We start from the raw sequence: 27366 nt of genomic DNA, 5'->3' as shown, positions 1-27366 counted from the left end.
ATATTCAAAGACATTCTGACGTTCCAGTGACTTCAAATGAAGCTTCCAAACTTTTTTAGACAGGACCCTTTGGAACATCAAGAGCATCACTGGCAATTGTGGGAAGAAGGGATAATGTGACACTCTGCATTTTTCATCCTAAATTAGACAAGTTTTATATCTCTGATACATGCAAGCCTGCTGACCGGACTGATATCAATCATAATGCTGCAGACACTTTTATGGAAGAGATCTTCAGGGAGGAGGTAGAGAGAGAACAAGACTCAGAGTGAGTATAAAACTGGAGTTGTGTATTAACATTCAAGGCCACCTTGTTTTGTTTTGTTTTTTTTAATAAAATGCTGATACTAGCTTGTTTGCATACCTAACTGATGGTATGGTGGTAACTGAAGTGGCAAATGATCTGCTCCTATAGTAAATGTAACTAAGTGAATGGTACAGTGTAATCAGTTTTTCTGGTTTCTCACAGCTGAACTTCTGCATCTAGAACAGGCATGATTTATGTGCTATGAAAAGCCACGTGAATAAAACTATCCAAATGGGTATAAAAGAATTCAGATCCAAAACAATATTTTGTGACAGAATGGATGTGGAGAGCAGAGCATGGAGTTGAAGAAATCTAATATATGGATACGCCAAAGGAAATTTCAAGATCCAATTAAGGAGGTATGAGGCTGAAAAAAGATATATTGCATTGTACAATTTATGGTGTAAGGAGTTAGAAAAAGTGAAAAGATGCCAGTACAATAAACTATGATTTATAGCCACTTCCTTGTTTGAATAGAAGCTTTTTTGAGCTGATGAAACGCTGTTTAGGAAAAATAACATAAATACTCAGTTTAAGTATTATGTACTTCATTAATCTCATTGTATGTGAAGCTGTTGTATACAGTGTGATTTTGCTAGACAAAAATAAAAAGAGTAGTTTTCTACTTTTCATAAAAATATGCAAAATTCTTTTACATATTGAATTTCACACCAGCTATGGGAAGTGAAATTCACTCCAGCTATGGGAGGAACCCTGGTGCAGTATTTCTTGAGAGAACCCCCACAAAGCATTTGAAGACAGTATTTTAAATAAGATACACTCAATAGGGTTCTTCTGGAACAGTTATGTGTTCCAGCTGGATTGGAGGGAGATAAATGGGATTAAAATTCAGAAGACCCTTCTTCAGTCATTAGGGAAGGGAGACTAGTATATCGGACATCATCTTGTATATCCAGAAAGACACAATACACACTATATACAATGGACCATAGCACAGGGATCACCAAGCTGATGCCAACATGCACTGGGAAGCCCCCACAGCTATATAACCAAAATGTATGCCAAATGAGCTAACCTGTACCAAGATGACACTGGAATCACTATATAGTTGAAAAGTAGTTGAGGCAGTAAGATATGCTGCCTCATTGTTATTTGCAATTAACTTTTTAAGGAGCCTTACTATTAGATAGTTTTTTGCATCAAAAGACAGAATTTTGTCTGGGATAACATGTTTCTAAAATTAGGTATTTCCTAAAGTGAAATCTTGTGTTTCATACAGAATGGAATTAAAATCAATTGCCAAGTCCCAACTCAGACATGAGAATAAATTGCAAAAGATATCAGCCACCAACAAGCAATTGAGCTCTTAACTGTCCTGGGAGAGGGACTCTAAAGGCAACTACGCACATTGAACATTAGATGTTTTGGCCCATTATTTCAGTGTAGCTACTTGGATTTTACTTCTTTCTCCCAGAACTTGTTTTGCAATATATTGAATACAATTCTAATCTCATCAAACTGATTCACACTGAGTGGCTGATGGAGGAAGGGACGGAGTAATCTGGCCTTTACTTACTGAAACTGAGGTGCATCACGGCAAAGTTCTATATTGGGTCGTCTAGTTCTTCCCTCCAGGCGGGTCTGAGCCACTTTCAGTGGGTACTCCTTTGCCTTTATGGATCTCTCCAGTAACAGGATTGTATCTTCTGTCTGGAAGATTTCCTGAAGTATCTGAACAAAGCAGAACGTTTTTGTAAGCCTCATGTGCATACAAAATCAGAACTCACCTCTGCTTTTAAACACTCCTATTAGAACTGCTTCCATTCTGGCATGTCATTTTGCTTAATTTAGGGGAGGAGAGTACTATAAACTCACATCAGTCGGATGGATTTCTATAATGTTGGCTTGATCTTGCCATTTCTTTAAAAGGACATATGGTAATCGAATCTCATAGGAGAGCCAGAAGGAGGGGGCTGTACAGTCATACATCATGTGAAAGCATTTAGTGAAGTTGTTCCTGGAAAACAGGTGAACAATTTCCACTAAGAAATGCACCATCTCTTTTCTATTATAAAATTAAGAAATTTGTAGGCAAATTGGAATATAAATTTATTACAAGCAGAAGAGAAGCACTGAATTATTTTGATGGGGGAAATTCCAACTGTGTTTTTGTGACAAAGCCATTTTCATAGAGGCAGTGTTTATAGCTCTACAGGGACTTATTTACATTTTGCTTCATTATCTAATTTTTCTCCTAAATAAAAAAATCTGCTGCTTGATCTATGAATGTTTTGCAACAGTAAAATTCCAATAAACTGTCATTTTCATTTAAACCTTCATTCAATTCTTATTTCCTCTTGCCTCATAAAAATTCAAAAGCAATCAACTATGTCCCCTCTGAAATTATTTCATACTCCAAGTATTTTGGGAGCATTTGGTGCAAGAACACATGAACATAAGTCATATTTTCATACTGAAACTAAATTCTCAGTTTCGAAAACTCCACTGGGAGCTGTAGAGGGAAGACCAACTTCCTTTTAAAGGCTTATTTTCAGTAAATGAGGAAGATACAAAGTGAAACATCACCAAAAAGGAGAGACCCATGGAATTAGTATAGAATAGTTTTTAGTTGCAGTGCATGTTATCAAATTATCCATGAGAATCCTGTAAGTGCTTCTTAGGTGTTTTAATCTGTATGAGAAAATGTTTATATACAGGTAACATTTCCCAGCCCATTGATTATTATGTTACTTTCATTTATCAGGATTCATTACAGCCAATGTGGTGAGCTTGTTCAAGTTTTTCCTGTAGACAGCATTAAAATGGAAGAGAACAAATTGAACTAATGTAGTTTCTCAGCCAGTCTACTAAAATCAATGCAACTTGAATTTCAACAATCACTAAAATGGCATAATGTGATTTAAATTATGCTGCTATTTAGATCTTGCCTACACGCTAAGTTGTACCAGGTTTGCTAATGATGTGTGTGGTTTGAAAATTGAATTAGTTCCTGCTGCTGAAAGGTTATTTATAGACAAAACCCAAAGCATTAAGGATGCCAGGAACCTGCAACCCAGTCCAAATCCTTAAGGGCTTGTTGACACTATATAGAAGAGCAATGTGAGAGATCTCCTGGCTAACACTGTCCAAACCAGTTCAACCTTACAGCAATGCAATTTTCCAATAGATGAATCATCTTGGACCCTGAAGCAGCAGCATATGAACATGACTGTACTGATCTGAAGCCAGGTCTCCATGCTGTACTGAGCCCTTTGGGTCCAGCGTTGGTTCTCACAGAGCTAGCCTGAGAGCATCTTCACCCAAAAAAGAAGCCTTTATTGCTTGTAGACTGCAGGGAAAAAAATCTGGAAGGGAACACAGTACTGAAAAAAAGTGAAGCTAATGGTAATAAATTTCTCCCTATAATTTAATTCTGCAGTGGTTCCTTCTTAATTAGATAATTATCAGATTAGATAAGTTAGCTGTGTTTTAGAGGAAATATTTATGCAGGTAATCCAGTGAACTTTGGTAGCTCTTTGTTTCGCAGAGGAACTACTTATCATAGAGTGTGTTGTTAGATACATCGTTTTACATCTTGTCTACAATTTTACCAGTTACACATACTTATTTCTATAGATAAAAACCAAGGGGAAAAGACTTAATGAATTTAAATGTCTTCATTATGCAACGCATAAAGCCCACATCCTTCCTTTTCCCTGAAAACACTAATGATTTGGGTCTTCTGCTGCTCAGAAGCAGAATTTTAGTAGTTTGTGCTGCTGTCAGAACTTTGCTATTTATAACCTCCCTATGAGAATCTGGTGTGTGTTCATCTGTAGATGACAAAGGTGAGGTCCAGCTCCTAGGTAGGCTGCTGGTGATTAAGTGGGTGTATGTCAGGGAGAGTTTTACAAGCCTGTCAGTCTGATCCTTTGCTCCCACTGTTCACCTTCATTGCTCACCAAAACCATCAACCTGTGGGGATGTACCGAGGCTGTGAGGCAAAGAATACGCAGTGCTTTGAGGTCACTTGCTGCTTAGCAGGGTCCTCCTTTCCTGTGTTTATGTTACAGCTTCTGTCACTACAGCAGTGTTTCCCAGGCTCCGCCTTACTGCGTGCAAGCGAGCCAAATTCACTGTGGCGTAGTTCTGTTACCTGCAGTGAGGTATTGTGAGGGTGTTGGCCTCTTACATTAACTCTACTTACAATTTGGAGCAAGTTGTAAGCAGATTTATTGCTTTTTAATAAAAAGTGTAATTCAAAGTAAAAACAATGAAACAAAGCAGCACGTATTTCAGCCCAGTAAGAATTGGACAAAGTTATGTCTCAATTTCAGAAAAGATTGAGTGGGATATTTGTTTTCTACTTATGGTGGAACAGAAGACTTCCACTCTCAGTTCAGACTCTGGGTAGGACCTTTGTGATTCAGACTTTGAGCTTTACTGGTAGTAACGCTTTCTCTCTTTGGCAGCAGTTGGAAATGGCGATTCACCTTTGTGGAGCAAATCTATCAATAAAACAGCACAATTAAAGCAGCACAGAGCACTTCACTAGAAATGAACCATGACTGAAACCAGCTCCCCAGAGTGATGCTGCAGTTCACAAATGTGTTCGTGTTATGGTAAGCATGTAATGTGCTGATACTTTCTGTCCTGTGATAATATGAATCAAAACAATTTAATTTATTCAGTGAGTGGAATTAGGTTACAAGCTCTCTTACACTTAATTAGTGCTAATTGTTCTAATCAGGTTAGAGAAGAGGATACAATTAATATTTTCTGCAAGAAGTTTTTTTTCCTGCCTGTCGTGGTTTAACCCTGGCCAGCAACTAAACACCACGCAGCCGCTCACTCACTCCCCACCCACCCAGTGGGATGGGGGAGAAAATCCGGAAAAGAAGTAAAACTCGTGGGTTGAGATAAGAATGGTTTAATAGAACAGAAAAGAAGAAACTAATAATGATAATGATAACACTAATAAAATGACAACAGTAATGATAAAAGGATTGGAATGTACAAATGATGCGCAGTGCAATTGCTCACCACCCGCTGATCGACACCCAGCTAGTCCCCGAGCGGCAAATCCCTGCCCCCACTTCCCTGTTCCTATACTGGATGGGACGTCACATGGTATGGAATACACCGTTGGCCACTTTGGGTCAGGTGCCCTGGCTGTGTCCTGTGCCAACTTCTTGTGCCCCTCCAGCTTTCTCGCTGGCTGGGCATGAGAAGCTGAAAAATCCTTGACATTAGTGTAAACACTACTGAGCAACAACTGAAGACATCAGTGTTATCAACATTCTTCGCATACTGAACTCAAAACATAGCACTGTACCAGCTACTAGGAAGACAGTTAACTCTATCCCAGCTGAAACCAGGACACTGCCCTCTTTTTCTTTGAAAACAGTATGGGTATCTCATGTTTATGCCACACATAGAAGAAAAGCAGGAAGCTACCAAAGGGGATGCAGCACATGCACAGAAACATACCGAGCAGACTATGGAAGCATTATACAAATTTATAAGAGGACCAGGGATGAAATTTAGTAGTCTTCAGTATTTCAGATAGCAGTGTCACTCCTATGCCACAAATACTTATTATATAAGGATTGCTTATAGCAAACCATGGCTATTCCAGTACTATGTGACAATGCTTCTGTAATGGTTGGGCGCCCTTTACTCTCTTATTCTGCTTGCATGAAAAAATAAATTACCTATCAGGTGTTTTTTAAGATGGAGAAGGAAAAAGCTGATTCTAGTACAGACAACATTGAGCAGGTTGCCCATGTATAAACTGTCCTCAGTCTCTTGGAAAGGCCATTTTCATTAAGCTCAGCTAGCAGAGAGAACTGTAGAAGAGTGGTTTTCTGAACCCACACTTTTCTCAAATATTCTTCTGATGCATTCATATGTGGCCACAGTGCAAGTACAACCACCAGACCACACCCCCGTGTATTTCAAATTCAGTAGCAACATTTCAAGCACGTGAATGTTGGTAATCATCAAACCTGAGGTTTGTTTCTGTTCCTTTACAGCACTCATAGTGCTGTCTTGTCAGATAGCACCTGGCTGGGCCTCATTGCCCACTATACACATAGCAAACGCATAGGTGTTCCCTTAGTGACACAGAAGCAGGAGACTGTATTGTCCTCTTTTTAGAATACTAAGTCATGTATGCACTTCCCCCATAAATAATGGCACATAACTGACATAGGACAATGGTAGTCTTGTATCTAGAAGTGATTCAAAGTATTTAGAGCTTGCACAGCCTGCAAATTCACACAATGTTAATGTTCGAAAAGGCAAGCTCTGAAGTCTACATAGAAAATGTTTCTCTTTATTGAGAATCCAGTAGTTCATTAGTCATGAAAAGAGAGCTTTCATCTAAAAATCACTGAAAACGCAGTTTTATGTCCAACCGTTACAACACTTCATGTTGGTACAAGGTGCAGTAACTAAACTCTCGTGCCACACAACTTCACTAGGTGCTCTGGTCTCCTGCTCATAAAGGTAGGAGTAGTCTGCAAGCACATTATGCACAACCAATGCAATTGATTAGTGCTCCTGAGCAAAAGCCTCATTCATTCACTAAAGAAAAATATTGTTTAAACCTGCCTGTGAACTCAAAATTCAAACATGAAATTATGCATCCATCTTTAAGCCATGCTTGGCTGCATGTAAGTGGATGTGGTTTAGGTTCATTGTGCATTCTCAAATTTTTTTTTTTTGAAGTGCTGTCATTTAAGACATACAAAGAAAAATGGCCTTGGGGGAACCACCTCCAACGCATCACAGAAGCTTTGTACAAACAGTTTTCGGTTATTCATTCTGGCCACACATTGGATAAAGTGATTTAGATAATCTGCTATACATAAATGGATTGGTGGGGAGGATCACCAGATAGTGTTGCACCAGTCTACGTCATTTCTGGATAACCTCCAAAGGCAGGAAGTAAAAACAACAAATGCTGAGCAGCGTGTTCCTAAGAGAGTGTGGTGAGGCATTGGCTCAGGCAGCTGCCCATCCGGAAACTTGCCCTTCCAGGACATGAGTAAAGGTTTGTGCTGCAGCATTCTTGAGAGCTTGTAGAAAACTGTGCTCCTGCTGTTCTTTCACTTTACCAAGGCCATGATTTTTATAGGCTGGATACAGTCAGACTGAGAGAAAGAGCTGCTGAAGTCACACATGTTTCATCATGTAATCAGGGTAGTCTTATGTGCAACATAAGCATTTTTAAAATACTACAGTCTGACAGCTATCCTTGTTTCTTTGTTGTTTCCGAGGTTTTCTCAGTGTTTAGTATCCAAATGCAAAAAGCAGCAGCCAGGTCATATGGTAGGAGGAACATTCTTGTGCCTCCTCATTTTGTAAATTTCTTTATATTTAATATTTTGTCTCTCAGTTTTTTTAAACTTTTTTTCATCCATGTTTTCATATTTCATCCAAATTATTTTGTAAAAGTTACATTTGTTGAGGTTATCATACTTAATTGAATAAACAGTGTAATTGTGACTGATTTCACAATCAATTTTAGGGTATATGACCACATTATTTCAAAGTAAAACTATGATATCTTGCAATCTTTGGATTACAAGTATAACCCAGATCTCAAATCTGAAATTAATTTGGACCTGACAGTTTTTATTGTCATGTCGTAGACAAATTCTTGATAGAGGTTATCATGCCCCTTGCTCTTGTTGTTTTTAGGGTTTGTTTGTTTATTTTGAAGTTCCATTGCAGGTCACTGTTTTATGACTTACCAAGTTTTGTTTTGTTTTTAATCAGATGGTTGTGGGGAATAGTCCAGGAATCTCTTAAGAAAAGAAGAAAAGCACATTTACAAGACAAAAAACCACATTCCTCATCAGAATGTGACATCAGCAGGTAATGCATTCAGATAATTTAACTGCACTGAAGCAGAGTTAGAATCATTCTGAGCAGTAACTTTTGTGCATTTGTTGTGTGTGCTCATACGGGATGACTGAGTTTCATAGTGAAGAGAAGTAACAGTTTAGTCTGTGCCGAAAGAAAAGATCTTCAAACCAATGCATTGCACAATTCATCAAGCATAGCTGGAGTGGGGAGATTGGTCTGGATTTGGGAATATTGCAAGCTTTTCTTTATAAAGCTTCATAACAATGTGAATAAGGCTGGCATAAATACAGATCTGAAAGCTAAGGTATATTATAAGTTCTATGTGTGCTAAAGGCTACATATAAAATCCCCAACATTTTCTTTATAACTGTCTTAAACATGACATTTTCACAGAAAAGAAGAAACTATCAGAATATAAATACTATACTTTTAAAACAAAGAAGGCTTTAAATACACATCTGTACATTTAATCTGTATCCTTACACAGATTGGTCTATTCAGCATAGATTGAAACAGAGGACCCAGGGACCCTGAGCCTTTCATTTGGTCAGTATAACAATTTACAGTCTTATAAAAATCCTCCTTCCGCTGAATTCCGATATCGTTTTTTTTACTTTAATCTCTGAAAATAATCCAATCAATTTCACATTTATATGCAATCAGTTTCTATTTAACTTTTCCACTGGTCCTAAAAATGTACAAGATGCTTATTTTAAAACAGCTTTATTAAAATTAAAGGGGGAGAAAAACATGGGATCATTTAACTTGGCCTGGATTTTCTAAAATATTTTCAAAATAACAGAGGAAGCCATAACTATACAGAAGAAAATGCTTAACTCTTTGCATACCTCCTTGCTACACTTTTAACTATTGAAGAATGAGCATAAGCCTCAGAGTTCTGCTGTACGTCTTCTCCATTTTACACTGTATCATGTTTTTAGATGCTGCAGGACCAGCAATTTTAGAGTGCATCATCATTTAGGAGAATAAAATAAAATGCTATGTTATTAATGTGTTTTTGCTAAATGTGGTCAAAATAACAATAAAACAGGCAGTTTGGGCCTTGTGCATGCTCTGTTTTGTCTCAAGTTACCGCATCTGAGAGAAGGGTATACATCCCTTTAACAAAGAGAAGATGTCTCTAGAAAGAGATGGTGCCAGAGAGAAACAGCTATGGTTCATGCAGCTGCTCTATAATACTGATTCTTGTCAGGAATGAGATTCTTTCTGGTCATTAATGAAGTCTCAACCAAGTCACAGTAAGCTAAGTTTGCCCTGACTTTAGAGTCAATGCAATGCGTTTGTCTCATGACCCTTTGGAGCCTGAAAATGCTTCTTTTCTTGAAAAGCTACTACATATGCCCATCTCTGTTTCCTGCAAGACAGCCCTTTCTGAGAATAAGGAACAGTTTTATAAATGTATATGAGCACTGCTGCCTTGAACTAAATCCTGTTTGCTCTGCCAAGCCTATATGAATTGCCCGAGTGTGGACGGGTTGCAGGGGAGGGAGCAGTAGTAGTAGCAACCACCTAGTTTCTCACACATAAACGTTGTGGCAGAAAGAAGTTACGCTGAGGAGCCAGGCTTTTCCTACATGGTTTTTCCACTTGCCCATAGTTCGTACTCTGATGTAGTCTATGCAAGTCTTTATGATTTCATGAGATTAAGCAACAATTTTAGGAGAGAGAAACCTGGTTTTGTCTTCAAGTGAGTGCCTTAGCCTTCATCTGTAATTGCTCTTGGTTTGTAGGCAAAAGTCTATTCCTAGCTTAAATAACTATTTCCTCCTTCAAACAGGTTTTTCCAGGCAAGTTTGAGCTGTCTACACCAACCAGCACGCACCTTTCCAACCACTTCTGAGTCACTATTCATTAATCTTCTGAAAACTTTACTCTCAAACAGGTTCCAATATTAAATGATAAGACTAACTGTATACCCAGCCACCATGAACAGGCATGAAAAACTGCAAATAGCTGAGATTTTAAGGCATAAAAAGAGGAAGGGGAAAAAAGCAATCAACAAAAATATATTTTAAAAGTTATGTGAGGATACGTTGGGGTCTGAGATGAAAGCCTTTGTGGGGCAAGTGCCACAGGGAAAGTACTCCCTCTGCTATATGCATACTTCTTCCTGCAGCTCACAGCACTGCTGCACCTCTCTTACATGCTTCTTGCATGGGTACCTCCCATCATATTATAGTATTTCTTTATGTTCCTGTTCAGAGGAATAGGCTGTGTCCTTTCCAACAGCCATAGGAGGGCTCCTTTCAGAACTTCTCAGGTAAGAAGTTTGAAAACTATTTCAGAGGCTGGTAGGCAGTTTCTGGTTTTATTGCCACTGAGGTTTTCCTGGCTTTCATTCTATATTTTATGCTAGTTGTAAAATTAGGTAGGTTCATCCCTTGAATTAGAAGAAAGTTGTGTAAATATAAAATGTATTCAATTCTTTTAGCCACCATATAAACATACTCAATAGTTGCTAAGATGGGAAAGTTTTTTTCTTAAATTTATACATGAATTTAAATTTAATAAAAATAATGTGTGACAGATGGAGACTCTGAGGGGGTAACTTATTTAAGAGATGGGGTAACTTACTAAAACAAAATACCGTAGACTCTTCAGGTACAGAGTAAAAATATACCAGACAAAAAGGAAAGTGAGAGTTAATTTTCATCATATATTTCTGGAATATACTGCCTTTTCATACCCCAGGGGTAAAAAAAAAATAAAATGGAGCTGTTTCTAAAAGCAGACATTCTCAGTGAACAGAGTGGAAATACTCAGAATCATGGCTACTTGTTTATTGCAGTGGGTGGTTATTTTTTCGTGGTTTTACTAAACATGTACCTGTTTTTCCAGGATCTTTCTGATCCCTGTGCTCTTGGGTAGTGGAATAGCAAGGCTTGCCCGAAGGATGGTGCTGGGCACTCTGCCTCTGGGCATAGAAACACTTCTGAGCACAAGTACAGGTGTTGGAGCTGGCAGGGATAATCTGTTATTTAGGTATGGTATAAATACTGGACTATGTAAACATGTCACTTGCTGTCTGGTCTGACTGATTCCCAGAGCTAATGTACATAAACATCTTGCCCTGTTAGTTATTTCCAGGAGACTGAAGCCAAGGTAACTATTTATGTTAATATTAACTTTATGGAAAAGAGATGCAAACGTATTAATGGGGGGCTGGCACCATGATTAACGGTTTTCCTTCTTTTCCTAAAGATTTGTGTACTTTTACACCAGATGTAAAATATATTTACCATAATGTCTCTTGGCATAAACTGAGTGTTTCTAGAGGCATGCTGAAGACAACGTACCACCCTCTTCTAGACTGAATTGTGTACGCTATATTTTCTGTTCACCAGCCTAAAAGTCTGGTTGTAGAGCAGCTCTGAGCCTGACCAGAGTCATACATTGTGATTAGACTCTTGCAGAGTTTGCATCCCCAAATGACCACATGCTCTGTCAGCCCAGTGATGATGAAACACAGTGGAGCTGTAATACCTTCTTTTGTTTGTGATCTAACCCTTGCCAAATACCTAGCTAGGGCTTCTGGGCTTCTGCCTCCAGCACCTCATATCTCCAGGATTCTGCTATCCAAATTCTGGATGAACGTTACATTGTTATGACCAAGATTAATCCCAGAATCAAGTAAGAGAAATTAACCATAGACTTGTGCATTTGGGACAGAATGGAAATGGGACATTTTCAATCTTAAGGGTCAGAAAGCAGTCTTAGTTATGCACTAAGTCTGCACTGCCTGCAGGTCACTAGTCTATCCTGTAGAAATTCCTCTTTGTAAGCTAGTGCCTGTAGAGAGATCAAAGCTTTCAGGGAGAACAGTGATCTTCATTTTGAGTTCCTGGTGCTAATGAAGCCATCTATCTGTAGTAAGCTGTTGCAGTGATGAATTCCTTTGCTCTGAAAAATAAGCACTTATGTTTTCCATCTAGATTTGTCTGGCTTTTGTTTTGCCACTGATTCTTCTTTTGGTTTTGTCTGCTCAAGCAAAAAGTCTTCTATTGTGATTCTTTCATCTTCTGTATAGATACTTGTGGATTTAGCAAGTTCTCTGCCCCTGCCTTACTGTTATTTGGATAAGCTAAATAAAGCAATGTCATCTGGTGCTACTAATACCACCTTTTTCAGCCTGCTAAAGAGAAAGTTGAAGAACTTATTCTATCAATTGCTTGCTTTCTAGTCCTTTAGTCATTCTTGCAGCTGTGATGACCTCCAGGCTTTGGACTGGCAGTAGGAAATGCTTGCTCCCACATACTCAGTTTGATTGCCACTGTAAAGATTGCAAATGGTCATAGTCCTCTAGAAGAAAATCAAGCAAAAGTGGGCAGGGAATAATTTTACATAGAAGCTCCACAGTGAACTGGACAGGGATGCATATAAAACAGGTTTTTAAAGACAGCATTTCCCTTCTGCATTTGATATAGTTTCCTGTTCAAAATTATACAAAAGCAATTTAATCCCTTTTTACTGTTCCCCTATGCAAATCACTTCCCAGAATTCTGATAGAGTTGGGCTTGTCAGCCTCACCAGTCAGCTTCCCCAAAAGAAGTGGCAGGCAAGGCAAGCCAAATAGTAGACAATGAAAATCTGAAGTGAAGAGAACTCAGATAATTTCCTGAATACATCAATGAAGTGAGAGCAGACAGCAGCTGGACTGAGGATGCAAAAAAGCAAGTGAGAATCACTGACAACCAATGCTCTTTGGAGACTTCCCTTGTGCTGACTTGGTTACTTGATCTGAGTTTGGAGCCTGTTCAGTATTGGGATTCAGACCAAACTCCAAGTAGAATAAAGGGTAAAAATACATCTGATCTGCCCCAAGACAAGATGTCTGTAAGTTGCTAAACCATCCCTCTAACTAAATGCAAATTGTTGCAGGTTTATAGTAAAAAATATGATGGGACAGGTGAGATATATTATAAAATGATAGTGTATGCATGTTTTCATCACGTGTGTTGTCTGATGACTAGAAATTGAAGGCATTTGGTCTTGTTTGGACTGTTTTAGACATGAAAAAGAGGCAAAGGCTGTGTGCCAAGCAGCATGAATATTGGGGTTTGAGAAAGTTATTTAAGGAGCAAAAAATCTGTTTTTCAAATGCCTACCAGGAAAAGTTCTTAGGTGCATCTCTTGGCTTACCTGGATTGGAAAGCGTGTACAGTTAAGGCAAACTAGCTGAAGTCTTTTTCTGAAGACTGTATTTTGTTTATGGGCTTCTAAATATGGTGTGTGAACACTCTATAGTGTGAACATAGGTCAAATTCTATGACAGAACCTCAATCAGTTACAACAGAAAAATTCTCAGGTCTATTATTCAATTGTATTTCGGTAACTCAAGGTAAATGGTGCAGGAATGTGTTAGAAACTGAGGTGCAAGTCCACCAGCAGTACCAGAAGCAGACAAAATGCTTATCAAAACAGATGGACTGCTGTGCAGTTATTACTCTGAGACTTGTACAGATTGTAACCTGAAATGGAGACATCATGTCATTGATGGAGAAGGTCTTGGCAAAACTCCTGGCATAATGCTTAATAGAAGTAAAAACAGGATACCTTCCTCGCGTAAATATATTCTGTGTACCCTTTGGTACACTTGTGTAGACATCAAGCAAGACAATACCCTAGAATAAAACTAAACTGAATAATAATGGATCACTGTTTTTCTTTACGTTTTGTTTATATGAGAAATACAAATTTGGTGGTACTTAGGAGGAGAAGGAAGTGCTGGAAGGACTGCTGTAGATTGTTCATACAGAGCCTTTGATAACATAACTGTTATCAACTACTGTTGAACTAGAATATCAACCCAGCAACCTTCTCCTGAACAGCAGTCCTGTGAAGGGCTGCTGCAGACAACAGCACCCAGGAAGGGTAGTTTATGATGCAATATGTGCAAATGCCTGCTAAAAGGAAAATCCTAGCTCTTTAGAAGTAACTAGTATAGCAAACTGCACATGGAATTCCTTAGCTTACCTGGGTAAATTCAGAACTAAGTAAATCTTGTTCATTCCTGTATTTTTATTCCTGTTTATTGTTTTCCAAGCTATAAATGAATAGCACTCTGCTTACATAATCTCACATGTGATATAATACTGTCATCAAGCAAGGGAAAGAAAGGCAGGAAGAGAAAGGCCCTTTACCATTTGAGTAGAGCAATGCAAGAATGTTCCAGTAGATCATTACCAGAGCAATGCCCATGTTCCTTTTGGTAGTGGATGTCCCTAAACGAGTTTGAAGGAATGACATTCTTGCACAGAAAGTCAGGACTGTAAACATGTGGCCATAAAGCCATTATACCTATAGGAAATATAAACTAAATATGAAAAAAATTCAGGCCAGGAGAAACATTTTGACTACATACATCACAAATGCTAACTATAGCACACAGCATAATCACCACCACAATATCAATGACAGACACTAGTACAACATACTGATCCCAGAGTTTAAGTCTCATTAGATGAGTTTTTACAAAAAGCTTTGTTCTAAAGGAAAACTAAATTTTTCCAGCATGAATAGATGAAATCTACAATGTAAGACAAATTGTTCCACCTGGTGTTCTATGTTTCTAAAGAACATGCAGTGGACCACAAACTGAGGCAATAGGCATTTTGTTTGTAATTTTAACCAGCCAATCTTTTATGTGATATAAATAGTGATATAAGTGATATAAATAGAAGAAAATGTGCCATTTCAACATAGGATCATTTTTAGATCATAACCATATTCACACTATTTACTCTTTTATGTATTTTTTTATCATCTCCTTTTTCAGGGTACTGATTTTAGAAATAAATGGTTTCAGGAAGTTCCCGTTAGGTTTTGGGGGTTTTCGTCTAGAAGATATTTTGCTGTTTCACAAATCAGAAAAGTGTTTTCCATTCCAAAATGGGTTCCAGACCTCATTAAATTAATAGCTTTTCCTGGTTCCAAGATAGCAAATCTTTTCTATGCTCATTTTCCTCTCATTTTATTGAGCTAGCCTGCTTAGCTAGGAAAATAATTTGGCAGAAAGAAGGATGTTTCCGAGAGTGGCATTCACTGCTTGAGAAGTCAGTGCAAAAACAGCCTTTGAAAGATTGACTGATTTTTTTTTTTAAACACAAAAACTAAAATTGTGGCACCCGTTGTCTAATTGCTATTAGATGTGAAGGAAACAGGAACTGTAGTAGCTGCATTTGACTATAATCACATCCCACTGGAATCCCACCAGAAGTGTGGTAGAATTTGAGACAGCCATTGGCTGATTTATTAAAGCATATCCTAGCAATTTTTTTTTCCTCCGATTATTACAGATTATAATGCAAGCCTGGAAAAAGCAGAAAGGGTACTCTGTTATGCTTACCTATAGATAACTGTTAAATGAGCACTCACTCCTTACTCACTTCTGCCCTCACTTGTGTTCTCCTTCCTCTTGTTCTTTTGATGTATGATCACGAGCAAGAGAATTAACAGGACTTCTACCATATAACTTCATCCACATCTTAACCAGCAATGTTTTTGCTCAGTAAACCTATTGTCTTTTCATTTCCTTGGACAACACTGAGCAGCCTGAATTACTCCTCACCAGCATATGCAGTTTTCTTCTCCTCTAGCATTTTGTTATTCTGATGTAACTACGTTACTATGGAGTTTGTGATGAGTGAGGTATCTCTCCTCTGTATGTGCTAACTAGTAACTCGGCAGTAACAGCAGCATTAGTTCATAGAGTGCCATCTTATTTGATACTTTTATACATGTGTACCATACAAACTAATTATTCTTTATGCAAATATGATTACTCAAGTTTCTCCAGATAGCTTATTATTGCTATTTAATGGTGTAACAGTATAGGGACATAAATATTGTTTTTTCCATTGTATGCCAGTTGACACTATGACAAAACTGCTGACAACTGGACTCCATGACAAAATGCCTGCTCGTGTGTTGATATCTCACAGTGCACTTTGTGATTCCATACGTGTACCCTGTGCTACCTTAAGCCATAAGTTCTTTTATAAAAGAAGGGGCACTTAAAGCTTTAGAAAAGGTCAATGGAAAATGTGAAGCAACTGTTCATAGATTTAAATCCATGAGAAACTTAGATGGATGGCCAATTCAGCAATAAAACGCTGTAGTTGGCTAGATCATATACAATCTAAAACACACAAAAAACTACATTCAACATCTTTCATGCTTTATGAGCAGGGAAAAAAAGAAAACATTAATTTATGTGCTGTGACTTAACACACATTTAGCTGGTTAGTTTGCACTTTCCTAAGAGTCCCTAAAAATAAACTGAAAACGTCTTAAACTACTTATGGCAAATAGAATCGCAGGAAAACTCTATTGTTTCCAAATGTGCATTGAAAAAAATGAGTGAACATGAGGTTCCTCTGTAAGAGAAAGAGTCTTAATGTAAGAACTTACTGAACTCTGAAGTCACATGAAGGTAACACAGTGAGTCTTGCTAGCTTAACAAGATTTTATCTGTCAGTACAAAGGCAGCACCTCTTGTTAACTTCAGAATATAAGTTTCAAAATTCAACTAATACACTTCCAACACGTCACTTATTTCAGTGAAAACTTACTGAAAAGGCAATACAGATAGAGATTAATACAGATCTGTCTCCTGTGCCATTTCTGCTTTGTATAATATGAAGATAAAGGCAGAACAAATGTTTGAAAAGTTCACTGTGTGACCCACTCCAAAATATCAGGCTTTCTGACCACAACCAGGCCAAAATTCACATTAAAGGTGTGGAAATGTATTTATCAAAAGGGAAGGAAAACTTGGAACTTAGGTATCTTAAGATATCTTTCACTGCTTTAAACATGTAAGTTGCAAATGAACATAGTGTGTGATTACAGACAGATGTTGCATGGTTCCTTGTAAAACCTTGTCATCTTGTCAGTCTGCCTGTCTTTGAGTAATCTCTTCTCAGGCCGTGCGTGAATCAACTGCAGTTTGAGGAAAGGGACTACAGGTATATCTTTTGAGGAGGTGCTTATTCAGGAAGGATGTAAACTCTAGAGAAGATTTCTATACCTTTTGGGTATAACTAAGATAATATAACTAAGATAATATGCAGCTGCTAACTCTTAGTGAATCTTACCTTGGCCAGTTGTGCTTGGAGTTTGTTCTTCGCATCAGCTACTTCAGCAATACGATTATTAAAGGCCAAGTTTGTACTGATGAAATGATTCCACATCTCCTCAGATGTGCTCTCCAGTCCAACCTCTGCATCCTCTCGGAGCTTGACAGAGTTGGCCCTTGCATGTTGAGAGCACCTGATATTGTATTCACTGAATTTAGCCCATGTTGCAGGAACTGAAACACTAGTAAGAAATTTAAAATAAGAGGAAAATAAATAAAAACAAAAGCTTAAGTGAACTATTTTCTTTGAGTGATAATTATACTGAATTACACTAAGTATTCATCCACTGAACTGTGCAATCCAATACATCAGGTGATTCTATGGGTTTCATACCCACTTTTTTTTTTTTTCCTCTATAAACCAAAGATTCGGCAACAAGTGAGGATTTTTGGAGAGCTGTTGCTTCGACAGTGTTTCTATGGCTTGCTTGAATATTGTAGCTGCTAACTAAAGGTCTTAGTGGCCCTGGCGTCAACTCCAAAGTAAGTACGTTTATGTTTTGCTGTATAAAGAATGATCTTTTCTTGCACACTTGTTGTTTATCGATGCTTAAAAATAGTTTTTCAGGATCAGGGATGTATGTCCACAATGCAGCTTTCCTGTCTTTAACAGGCTAGGTGATGGTCTGAGTTCATACCTGCTGTATCTCAGCTGAAATTTGACTCATTTCTCTGTGTCAAGTTTCAGAGTGCTTATGGCTTCGATGGATTATTAGATTATTTAGCAAAATCTCCTGTACATTGCACACCATCAAATTAGATTCAAATACCATCTACTTTTGTGAACCCAAACATTTATCCTGGGGAGACCAAGTTGTGTGTCACCAGCCACCAGAGAACAGGAGATCCCAAACTAGTTTAGGGAAAATGAGCAAGAAACCAAAGGAGAAGGATTGTTACACAGCTCTTTCAGACAGCTCTGGTCTGCTATCAGAGCAGCCCTACCTCATGAGATATGTATGACTTACATAATAAAGCATGTGGCTCTGACCTCCTAGTAGCCTTCATTATCAGAAGGAACGATAGCAGGAAAATGGATGAGGCACTGACTTAGGAGTAAGGAGAACTGGAATTTTCTCCCAGCCCAAACACTGTCCTGCTGTGTCAGTTGCATAAGTATCTCCATCCTCTTACTTCTCCATGTATTAAAATGAACACCTCTGCTTTAACTTACAGGGCTATTACAGTTAAATTTACTAATATCTATGAGACAAGCAGAAATGGCTCTACTATGGCAAAGCCTATGAATATACAGAGAAAGACTGAATATAGGGCTCCTGTACTACAAAATGCCACCCACGAATGTTCCTGCTGCAATGTCCCATACATAAACAAACTTTGGGATGCTTGGTTTCATGTCCAAGCTTCAAAGATGGCCATCATTATCATAATTAGTTGAACATAAGTCCCAGACTCAGATCTTTCCAAACCAGGAGATCTTTTCCAATCCTGAGCCCCTGGCTTGAAAACTGCTGGTGCAGTATAAGCTACTGTCTTTAAAGTTAAATTCACCACTTTCTTTAATTCATTGCTTAGCCTACTAGATCACTTCTCTCTTCACCCAGAAATATTTAGCATATTTTATGAAAAGGTACAGATATTTTACTTGCCAAAGTGAAAGGCTGAGACAAACTTCTGTCTGTGTTTAGACTTCTTTCTCCACACAAAACTTTCTTCTAAGAATTATGCCTGTATGTTAAACTCTGTAGGGATAGGTCACTGTTTTTTGAGTTTCACGTTTACTCTAGATTTTAATTGAACACTGAAAGTAAATATTAAGGGATGCAAAAAGAAAAAGTTAATTTTGTCAGTGCTTGGTTACTAAGTGGCCTTTTTTTCAGTTTTTCATAGGGTATTCCTCTCTCCAAACTGAAGTACTGATCTTCCTAAATGATTTGGAATTCCTTAGTGCTACACATTTATTTAGGCAGTTGCCCTGAAAAGTTTCAGGTAACCAACCTGATATCATAGTAAAGTGCATAAATCAGTGTACTAAACCTGAGCTGACATTGATTACAGCTACTGATCCAGACAATCTCAGTGTACTTTCTGCAGGGTATTTAGTTTGGGGTTTTTTTTTTCCTCTATAGTCTGGTGGATTATATTCATTTTCTCATCAGAAAATTAAATTTCCAAGTAGGTTTCTATCTTGACTATCTGAAATACTTAGTACTTAATCTGTTCTTTAACATTGCTTTTTCAGACTGTGATTTATCTGGCTGGCTCTGCTGAGGCAGAAAACACCTGCTCTGCTCCTGAGTGCTGCAGGTATGTCTCAGTCTGCCAGATGGTTTCAGGAAAATGTGAATGAAAAATGGCATTTCTTTGGATAATGGTTGGTGAGAAAGGAAAAGGGCTGTAAAACTTATACACATGAATCTTCTTTTTACTAGAGCTGACAAGAATAATTTTATTCATTGCTAATCCTAAAAGTAGGTAGTGTTACTAGAGTCAGCAAAATGCCTGCCAAGTTTCCTTTGGATATACCCTCATTTCTGTAGTGAATGAAGTGATCTTTTAATGAAAAGCAGAACATAAGTAAACAAATAATACTGATTTTTTTTTCGCCTTCCAATGAGACAGAGTTGTTATCATTTGAGATTGTGAAGTACACTCACCATTCAAATACTGCTACGTAAAAGAGTGATAAGGGAACTAACAAGTCATTAGCACAAAAACACTGCCCTCTATTGCAAGTTGCTTTTCTCCTGCTCTTGCTTTTTGGCTTGGATGCAGGTCTTCATGAGGCCACTACTAATTAACAGTTTTAAAACTGTATAGAATTGTTAGTTCAGTAATTTTAGTTCAGTCTGTAATGCTAGAGCTGTGCCAAATATTTTTTATCATCCTGTTTAATACATACCTCTGTATAGCTCAATGGACTAATTTCCAAATAACCCAAGCTCTTTTTATAGAAAAAAAATACAGTCCTTGGTGTACATTGCATGCTGTTTACCACATTGCACTTAACTGCACATCTTAGCTGAATTTTGATTTGATTGGATGTGGTTTTGAAACCTGAAGGCCACAGAACAGTGCAAATCAAAACCAGAGGGAGACATCTGTGCAAGGAGTTGGAGCACAAGGAGTTGTAAACGATCATCCTTGCTGAAAAACACAGCTTGCTGCACATCAGTGCTGTAGGTGCTGCAGACTGCCAGCTTCTGCCTGGCCTCCAACAAAGGCAGCTGTTAGGAGGCAGGGAATAATTGAGGATGATGGAGGATTTCACACCAAGGAAAACCAGTGCCATACAAAGAGAGAAACCACTTCTTTCTATATCACTTCTCAAAGATAAGGCTAGGGCTTGTGCTGTTACTAGCCTCCTACTTACAGCAGGGAGCACGGAAAGAGAAGACTACAATAGCCACTCATACTCACGATCCATCTGCTTTTTCCACTCCATGGTAAAAGTTGATGCTGTCCGATGTGTTCCTGAGGTTAAAGCACTTCTCATCAATAAAATGGGCTGAGTTTTTGTCAGAAAGATCCTGCTCCAGGGCATGCTGTGCATCTCTGATGATGCTGTGAAAGGGAAAGACTTACCTTAATCTGAATGACCTTTAATGCTGTTCTGCTAAATAGTTAATTGCTTTCATTACGTTCCTACAATGCTTCATTTTATAGTTTGTTGGCATTTAGTGGCTTGAAAACGTTTGGTGCTGTAATTTGGCTAGACGGAGCTGCTGTACCATTCATCTCTTCTAGCCTCTAGTGAGTATTCCCCAAAGAATTGTATTTAACTCACTGCATTTAATAATGTTTGTCATTTTGCTGACAGACAACCACAGGGGTGGAAAACAACAGGTAGTTGTTGCGTGGCATGACGAAAAGCCTCAGAGTAAAAGGGAGGAGGTTTTCAGTGATAGCCTTCACGCCAGCACAGCTGTGAGAAAGAAAAGGGGCAGACCTGAGTTGTGGTTTCCCACCTCTCTGATTTGGGGGACAAATTCAGTTAGCATAATTCCAATTGTACATCACTGGAAAATCTGTTTAAATATTTCTGCTTATCTTGATCACAAGGAGGGAAATATGTTGCTCCATCTCTGCTTTCTTACCCACAAGGAATTTTTGGAGTAACATATTCTCCTTTGGCTCTTCCAAAAGGGGGGAAGGCCTGGTAGAACTTGGACTAGAATGAGAGTAATATGGATAAAGAAAGAATCAAAGTCTTGCTTTCCAGTGGATCAGGAAGACAGCAGGCATACTGACATTTTTTGCTGTTTCTGTGTTGTACTTGTCAATTGGCATTACTATCGGTCTGCCTGATGTGGTGACAGAACTGAATCAAAGGTAACCAGAAATGCCAGCCTATAGAGCTAGACAGAGTTCATGCCACCAAGTAGGAACTTAGATTTATCTGGTCATATACCCAATAGATTACAGTAGTGGGATGAATGGCAGAAATGCCTCTAACCTGACTCGTGCAAGTCCTGACTGCCATTAATAAAAGCAATTGTTCATAAAATCTACTTATGTCGTTTTCTCCTATAATGTAATAATCAAGAACTGTACAATTTTATCTTCCTTCTGTGCACTTGCACTGTTTCTTTTGAGAATCATGTCATGTCGTATAAACATGACTTTTAAAATTTGTCAGTTCTATGTAGTTAACAGAACACTGTATTCAGAATAGTTTTACCTAATTAAATGATAAGACTTAAATGTAATTTGCATTTACTAGGATACTTGTGTACTCTCAAAGAAATCAAAAGCATTCCGAAGCCTTGCATAACAAAAACATATAAATATACATAAAAATAATTTAAGACCATTCCATAACTCATCTCATACCTTATGATGTGCTTAGATTCCTGTTTCTTTTGTCAATAATAAATTTCTTTTGAATTTAGTTTTGTAATTAAAAAAAAAAAAATTCCCTTTGAACTTCACTCCAGTATGCCACACAGCAACATTGGTACAACTAAGCTATAATTTTGGTGTCCCTGATTTTAATGAAGGATTTCAGATTAAACATGACTTTAAAAATTGAGTCACAGTCATCTTTAAATAATAAGTATTGCCCTTCTGTAGTTTAACATACAAATTCTATCATTGGTGAGAATTAGAAGTGGAGGATAATGAGCATCTAACAGGTGCTCTGCTTTTGCCTTTGCTATTTTCAATCTGTCGTTAGATACTAGCTAACACTGAATTCAGCTTTCCTATCTTTAAAACAGCAATTAAATGTAAAGTCTTACCCCAGCTGTTGACTGATTTTCTGTGCAATTTTTGTCAATATTTCTTGACAGTCCTTGAATACATCAACTTCCTACAGTGGAAAATATACAGTGTCAGTGCTTTCATCAAACTTCATTTGTTTTAGTGAATTTGCACTTCTTATTTCGCATTCTAGATGTTGCAACCATTTCACATATCTCAAAGGCAACGTAGATCAAGAAAGGATGTGTTTTGGTCCCTCTCTTCCTCAGTGCTACAAAGTTGTTGTTTTGACTTGGTTTTGTATGGCTTTTTATATTATATCAAACATGTTAGTAGATTTTATTGGATGGAGTCATTCTAATAAACATAAAGTCAAATTTTGCTTGGCTTGGAAGATACTTGAAACATGAACCTTAATCCATTAAGCTACCCTCTCTAACTAATTCTACATTTTCCTAGAACAATACAAATATTTTGCTAATAGTGGAGTAGGTTGAAAATATATCTGATTTCAGAAACAGGCTCCCTAAGGAAGTATATTGTAAGAGTCTTCAAAACTGCAAGTATTAGTCAAAGAAATTCAAAGCCAGGTTCCACTCAGCTTAAAATAAATAAAAAATACTCAAACTAACCACACTGAAAACTATGCAAACATGGTAATTACGGTCCCTCAAACAATGTTACGATGTGCCAGCCTCTTTCCTTTTTAAAAACTCTGGTTTAGCCCAACATACCCTCTTACCTAAGTGTGTACAGTTCTGTGAGTTTTGAAACAGGGAATACTGTGTTTTAAATTATGTGGAAGTCATTAAGACACCCCAAATTTGAAAATGCAGGCTCTGTCTTTGTACTTGTACGGTATGTGTAGGAGTGACAGCAACTTTAGAACTGGCTTTCCTGTTACTACAAAATGAGCCTTTGTTGTCCTTTATTGTCACTATCTATCTTGCTCCACGGTCAGAGCAGTGCTTGGGGAGGTCAGGCAAATAGCCTTTATTTTCCATTTTGAAAAAATAGTGTTTTCATCTGCTCATGTGGAACACTTAGCAGTATTTCATCCTACCCTGAATTCTCATGCTAAATTAAGTGCTGAAATACTTAATCTAATATATATTAGCTGCTTGATTCTTCATTAAAACTCTGAAACTCCAGGTTGCAGGCTGTAGGCTCTGAACAAGCATCTCAGTTATCCAAGTGGTCTGGACATTCTTCTGTATCCAGAAAAGTGCTTGAAGCAATGCCATTGCCCCCAAATGTTCTTTCCTAGTATTTTTATTCTCATACACATCCAATATAACATCTTTCAAATATGTTAGCAAAATGTTATTTGATTTTTTTATTTAAAAGATTTAGCAATCACTACTATGCATCTCATTTTCTTTGTTCAGTAACACTATCTATACAGCAAGGCAGTAAACCAGCATTTTATATTGTAAGCCCTAAGAACTTCTGAGATTTTATAGACCATGGCCCAGAAAACAATCTTGATAAATGTTTCTACCTTGTTTTATAGGATCATGGAAGATAGAGCTGGACAAGACCTCACAAGGATGCTAGGCTAGTCCTTTTGCTCCAGGAAGGATGAATAGAATGTTAACCGTCCCCAACATATGTAGTTTTACCAAATTTCTTCCTCTTTCCCCCCACCCTCAGTCTTCCAAACGAATGAAAGGAAGAAATTATTGCAGTGTTTTTACCCTGATAAATATTTAGTTGGATTTTAGTTATTTCCACCATTTGAAAAATAAACTAGCAAGTCTGATCTTACCTTCATGAGGTTCTTTTCCACATCGTCATGAACTAAGTCTATACCCTTCCGCTTCTCACGGTGGTACAAGCATTCTAGGGCTATCTGCAAGCAAACCAAGGAACATTTGCAATAGGCTCACTACTGCACTGTGGAGTGAAACCTTGAACCTTGCTGAGGGGGGCCACTGAGCTGACATGTCAAGTAATGATCTATTGAGGGTGGAACAGAACAGGAGGTGGTTTCACTGCATCCAACTGATCCATCTTAGTGGCTTATTCCTACTTACTTGTTAATGCATACTTTTAAGGATTAGCTGCCACCATAACTGTCATGTGATTAGCTGCTTATTGATGTGCAGCAAAGCCTACATCTCAACATGACCAAGCTTTGTTGTAACTTATGTGGATTAAAACACCTGTGTTGTTCTACACTCATCCATAGCAAAATCCTTTAATCTTGTCTCCCCTCATCCTCCCTTACCCAATGCCAAAGTTTGGAAGTTTCATTCCTATACAACAGAATGACTGCATAATTACAGTCATTGACTAGAGAATTCAGTTAATCTGCCCCAGCAGGTTAACTTTACTCTTAATGTCTCATCCACTTGTTTATTACCATACTAATAAATGAAACGGCATTAACTGGTACAAAGCCTTTCAGCAGAAAATGTTCCCTGAATAGAAAGCATCCTCAGCCTGCCACTCTGAATCAGTACAGATACAGACAACTAAAAAAGTCATTATTGAATACTGAATTTTGGTTTTCTATTTGTACTTACCTAGAAACACGATAAATGTAGCTTCTATCAGCAGTATTCCAGATGTTTATGACAGAACTTTGACTCTAGTCTTTGCATGTTTTGAGTTTTTGCTAGGATCATTCATTGACTCTTATATTACTGTGGCTTTTTCTGTTGCAATTAATTTGCCTTTAAGATTCTGGAGAGCTTCAAAATGTAACGCAAATGATATGCTATCTAAGTCAAAATATTATTTTCACCAGGCAATAGCAGAAAATTCAGAGCTAGATAAGAATATTGGGATATTGCAGCTTACAGGGCCATCTACTGCTCTCCTGTAATGTACCTGAGCGGACCAGGCAGTGCCTGAGGGTAACTAGGCTTCCTGGAGCCTCAAGCAGAAAGGAAGGAAAAGAGGGCATAGAAATGTCTTGATAGGTTCCTTTGTTGACTTTTATATATAATGCCCATGGTAGCCAGGTTTCCTTCTTACTGAGGGTAATGTTTCACCAAGATCTGTCTTGATGATAATAGTTAAAGTCATACTAGTATTCAACAGAGATAAAGCCATTTTCTTTACATGTTCTGCAGTGCAGTCATGAAATAACTAGCTATGTCAAACCCACCTTCAGTGGTCCTTGCATTTCATCTGCAGCACATTCGAGACGGTTCTTTGCTGTTTCCAAAGCTTGAGCCTCTTTCAGCAGACACTCTAGCTCATAGGTGAGCTCAGATCTCCAGAAATCAATGCTGGAGATCCTCTCTCCCAGGTTTCTTCTACTGTCTTCTTGCATCTGATAAGTCAGTTGATCCTTATCTTGTATCAGTCTCATTGAATCAGCGTTCAGTCTACCAGCACAGCACCTGGAGGCTTCAGAGCCTTTTAATTGAACCATGTTCTCCTGGTGCCAGTCACGAGTGCTGTAGCGGGCATGCAGGGCAGAGCGTAATGCAGGCAGAACAGTGGGCGGCCGTCCAGTGGGATTACATTGCTTGTTAGAGCCAGGAGGGACTGAAACCACTTTGTGAAGCAGACTGGGCCTCCAGGAGCTGAGGTAGCGGTAGCCTGGTAGGTAGTAGGACTGATAGGTGTCCTTGGTAGTGCTAGTGGGAGCTAGATCCGGGAACAGGCAGCTCTTCTTTGTGCCACAGTAACTGGCTAGCTGCGTGGTCCCCAGAAGCTCCATCCTGCACTGGGCTCAGGAGCTACCCTCGGGCTGTCCAGCAGCCACTCTGGGCAACCCCGGGGCCTCTGCCACCCTTCTTGGGCTGCGCAGCGCCTTGTGACGCAGCACAGGTGTCACAGAGTTCCGAGGGCTGATCGCCTTGCCGCAGGCTGAAACCCGCCTGGGTCCCGATGGTCCGGGGGGCCTCATTTTATACCTCCTGTCCTAGGGCACGTTGTTTTTCCCACAAAGCAGCGGTGCTTTCCCCTGCAGAGCAGCACCGTCCACGTTGGGACCCAGAGGTCTAGACAAGGTGCGAGACTATTTGGTTATAGTGCAGAGGGATTTGCCAAAGGCTCACTCTGGATGGGTCTGTAGGTTTACCTTCAGCGCGCTTACCTTGAGCGAAACGACGTAAGTTTTACTTCAGAGTGGTTCACATATATCCGTTAGTGACTGCAGAGAAACGCAGCAGTGGAGACAAGCCTTCTGAACCGAAACACAGACTCTGGAAGTCATCTCTTAGGATTGTCTAGTGATCTCTGCAGAGGGTTTGGTCCAAATGGACAAAAATAATGTATAACTATCTTGGGCCTTGCTCGTCCCCTCAACTGTATTCATCCTCCATAAAAAATGTAAAAGATGGGAGAGACCTGATGATGATGATGATTTTTTTCCAGTTTAAAACGTTGAGTAACTTCTCAGATAACTAACTTTTCTAATCTTTCCTTTCAGCCTTCTGGCCTGTCTGGCAAAAAAACTGCTGCTGAAATCCAGTGCTCTAAAATTGCATTGCAACCCATTTGCTGTGCTAAGAGCTTTGAACGTAAATAATTATTTGTAATTAAGCACTGTATTTCACTATCCTAAGAGTCCTTAAATCAGCACAGATTTCTTCTAGGTTGAATGCAAGACAATTGCAATCGTTTCTTCTTCTCCAGATATGTAACTATGAAACAGCTTGTTAACCTTTTTTTCAATCTGGGGAAATAAAATATATGTATGTATATATATGCATTACATTACAGCATACCTTGTCTCAGAAAGCTAGCGTGACATTACACCCCAGCTAAAAAAAGTAGAGGTAATTTTAAATAAATGGTCATTGTAAGTTAAATTTATCTTCTCATGATGTTTAAAATATATACAAATGTAAGTGCTAACTGTAGGGCCGTGAGGTATGGGCATTGGAGCTACGCTTGGTGGACAGGCACCAGCTTGGGATGTATAAACAGGGTAAGATCAATA

At 38.5% G+C, this 27366-nt stretch overlaps 1 protein-coding gene and 1 long non-coding RNA gene across 4 annotated transcripts in view; one reads left to right on the top strand and one right to left on the bottom strand.

Moving 5' to 3' along the window:
• TEKT5 (tektin 5) overlaps window positions 1-26855 on the bottom strand; it is a 28675-nt gene extending 1820 nt beyond the window's left edge. The window contains exons 1-6 of the mRNA XM_052772687.1: window positions 25579-26855; window positions 24232-24315; window positions 22502-22572; window positions 20682-20825; window positions 17260-17482; window positions 1845-1999 (exon numbers count right to left, since the gene is read on the bottom strand). Coding sequence (XP_052628647.1) covers window positions 1845-1999; window positions 17260-17482; window positions 20682-20825; window positions 22502-22572; window positions 24232-24315; window positions 25579-26139 — 1238 coding nt within the window. The 5' untranslated portion in view covers window positions 26140-26855. The remainder of the gene's footprint in view (window positions 1-1844; window positions 2000-17259; window positions 17483-20681; window positions 20826-22501; window positions 22573-24231; window positions 24316-25578) is intronic.
• On the top strand, window positions 1-27235 carry LOC128134671 (uncharacterized). 3 transcript variants are annotated; one of them, XR_008232808.1, is made up of 8 exons: window positions 1-268; window positions 470-666; window positions 4744-4890; window positions 8054-8152; window positions 17668-17783; window positions 19142-19250; window positions 19504-19568; window positions 26854-27235. It is a non-coding gene; the product is annotated as an uncharacterized LOC128134671 (long non-coding RNA). The 3 variants fall into 3 exon arrangements; XR_008232806.1 differs by having other exon boundaries at window positions 4741-4890; XR_008232807.1 differs by lacking the exons at window positions 19142-19250; window positions 26854-27235 and adding an exon at window positions 23977-24230 and having other exon boundaries at window positions 4741-4890.
• The last annotated feature ends 131 nt before the right edge of the window (window positions 27236-27366 follow it).

The sequence above is a fragment of the Harpia harpyja genome, chromosome 21 (genome assembly GCF_026419915.1).
Source record: "Harpia harpyja isolate bHarHar1 chromosome 21, bHarHar1 primary haplotype, whole genome shotgun sequence".
Taxonomy (NCBI): Eukaryota; Metazoa; Chordata; class Aves; order Accipitriformes; family Accipitridae; genus Harpia; species Harpia harpyja.
Note: the sequence above shows the minus strand (reverse complement) of the source record. Positions and strands in the feature narration are given on the sequence as shown.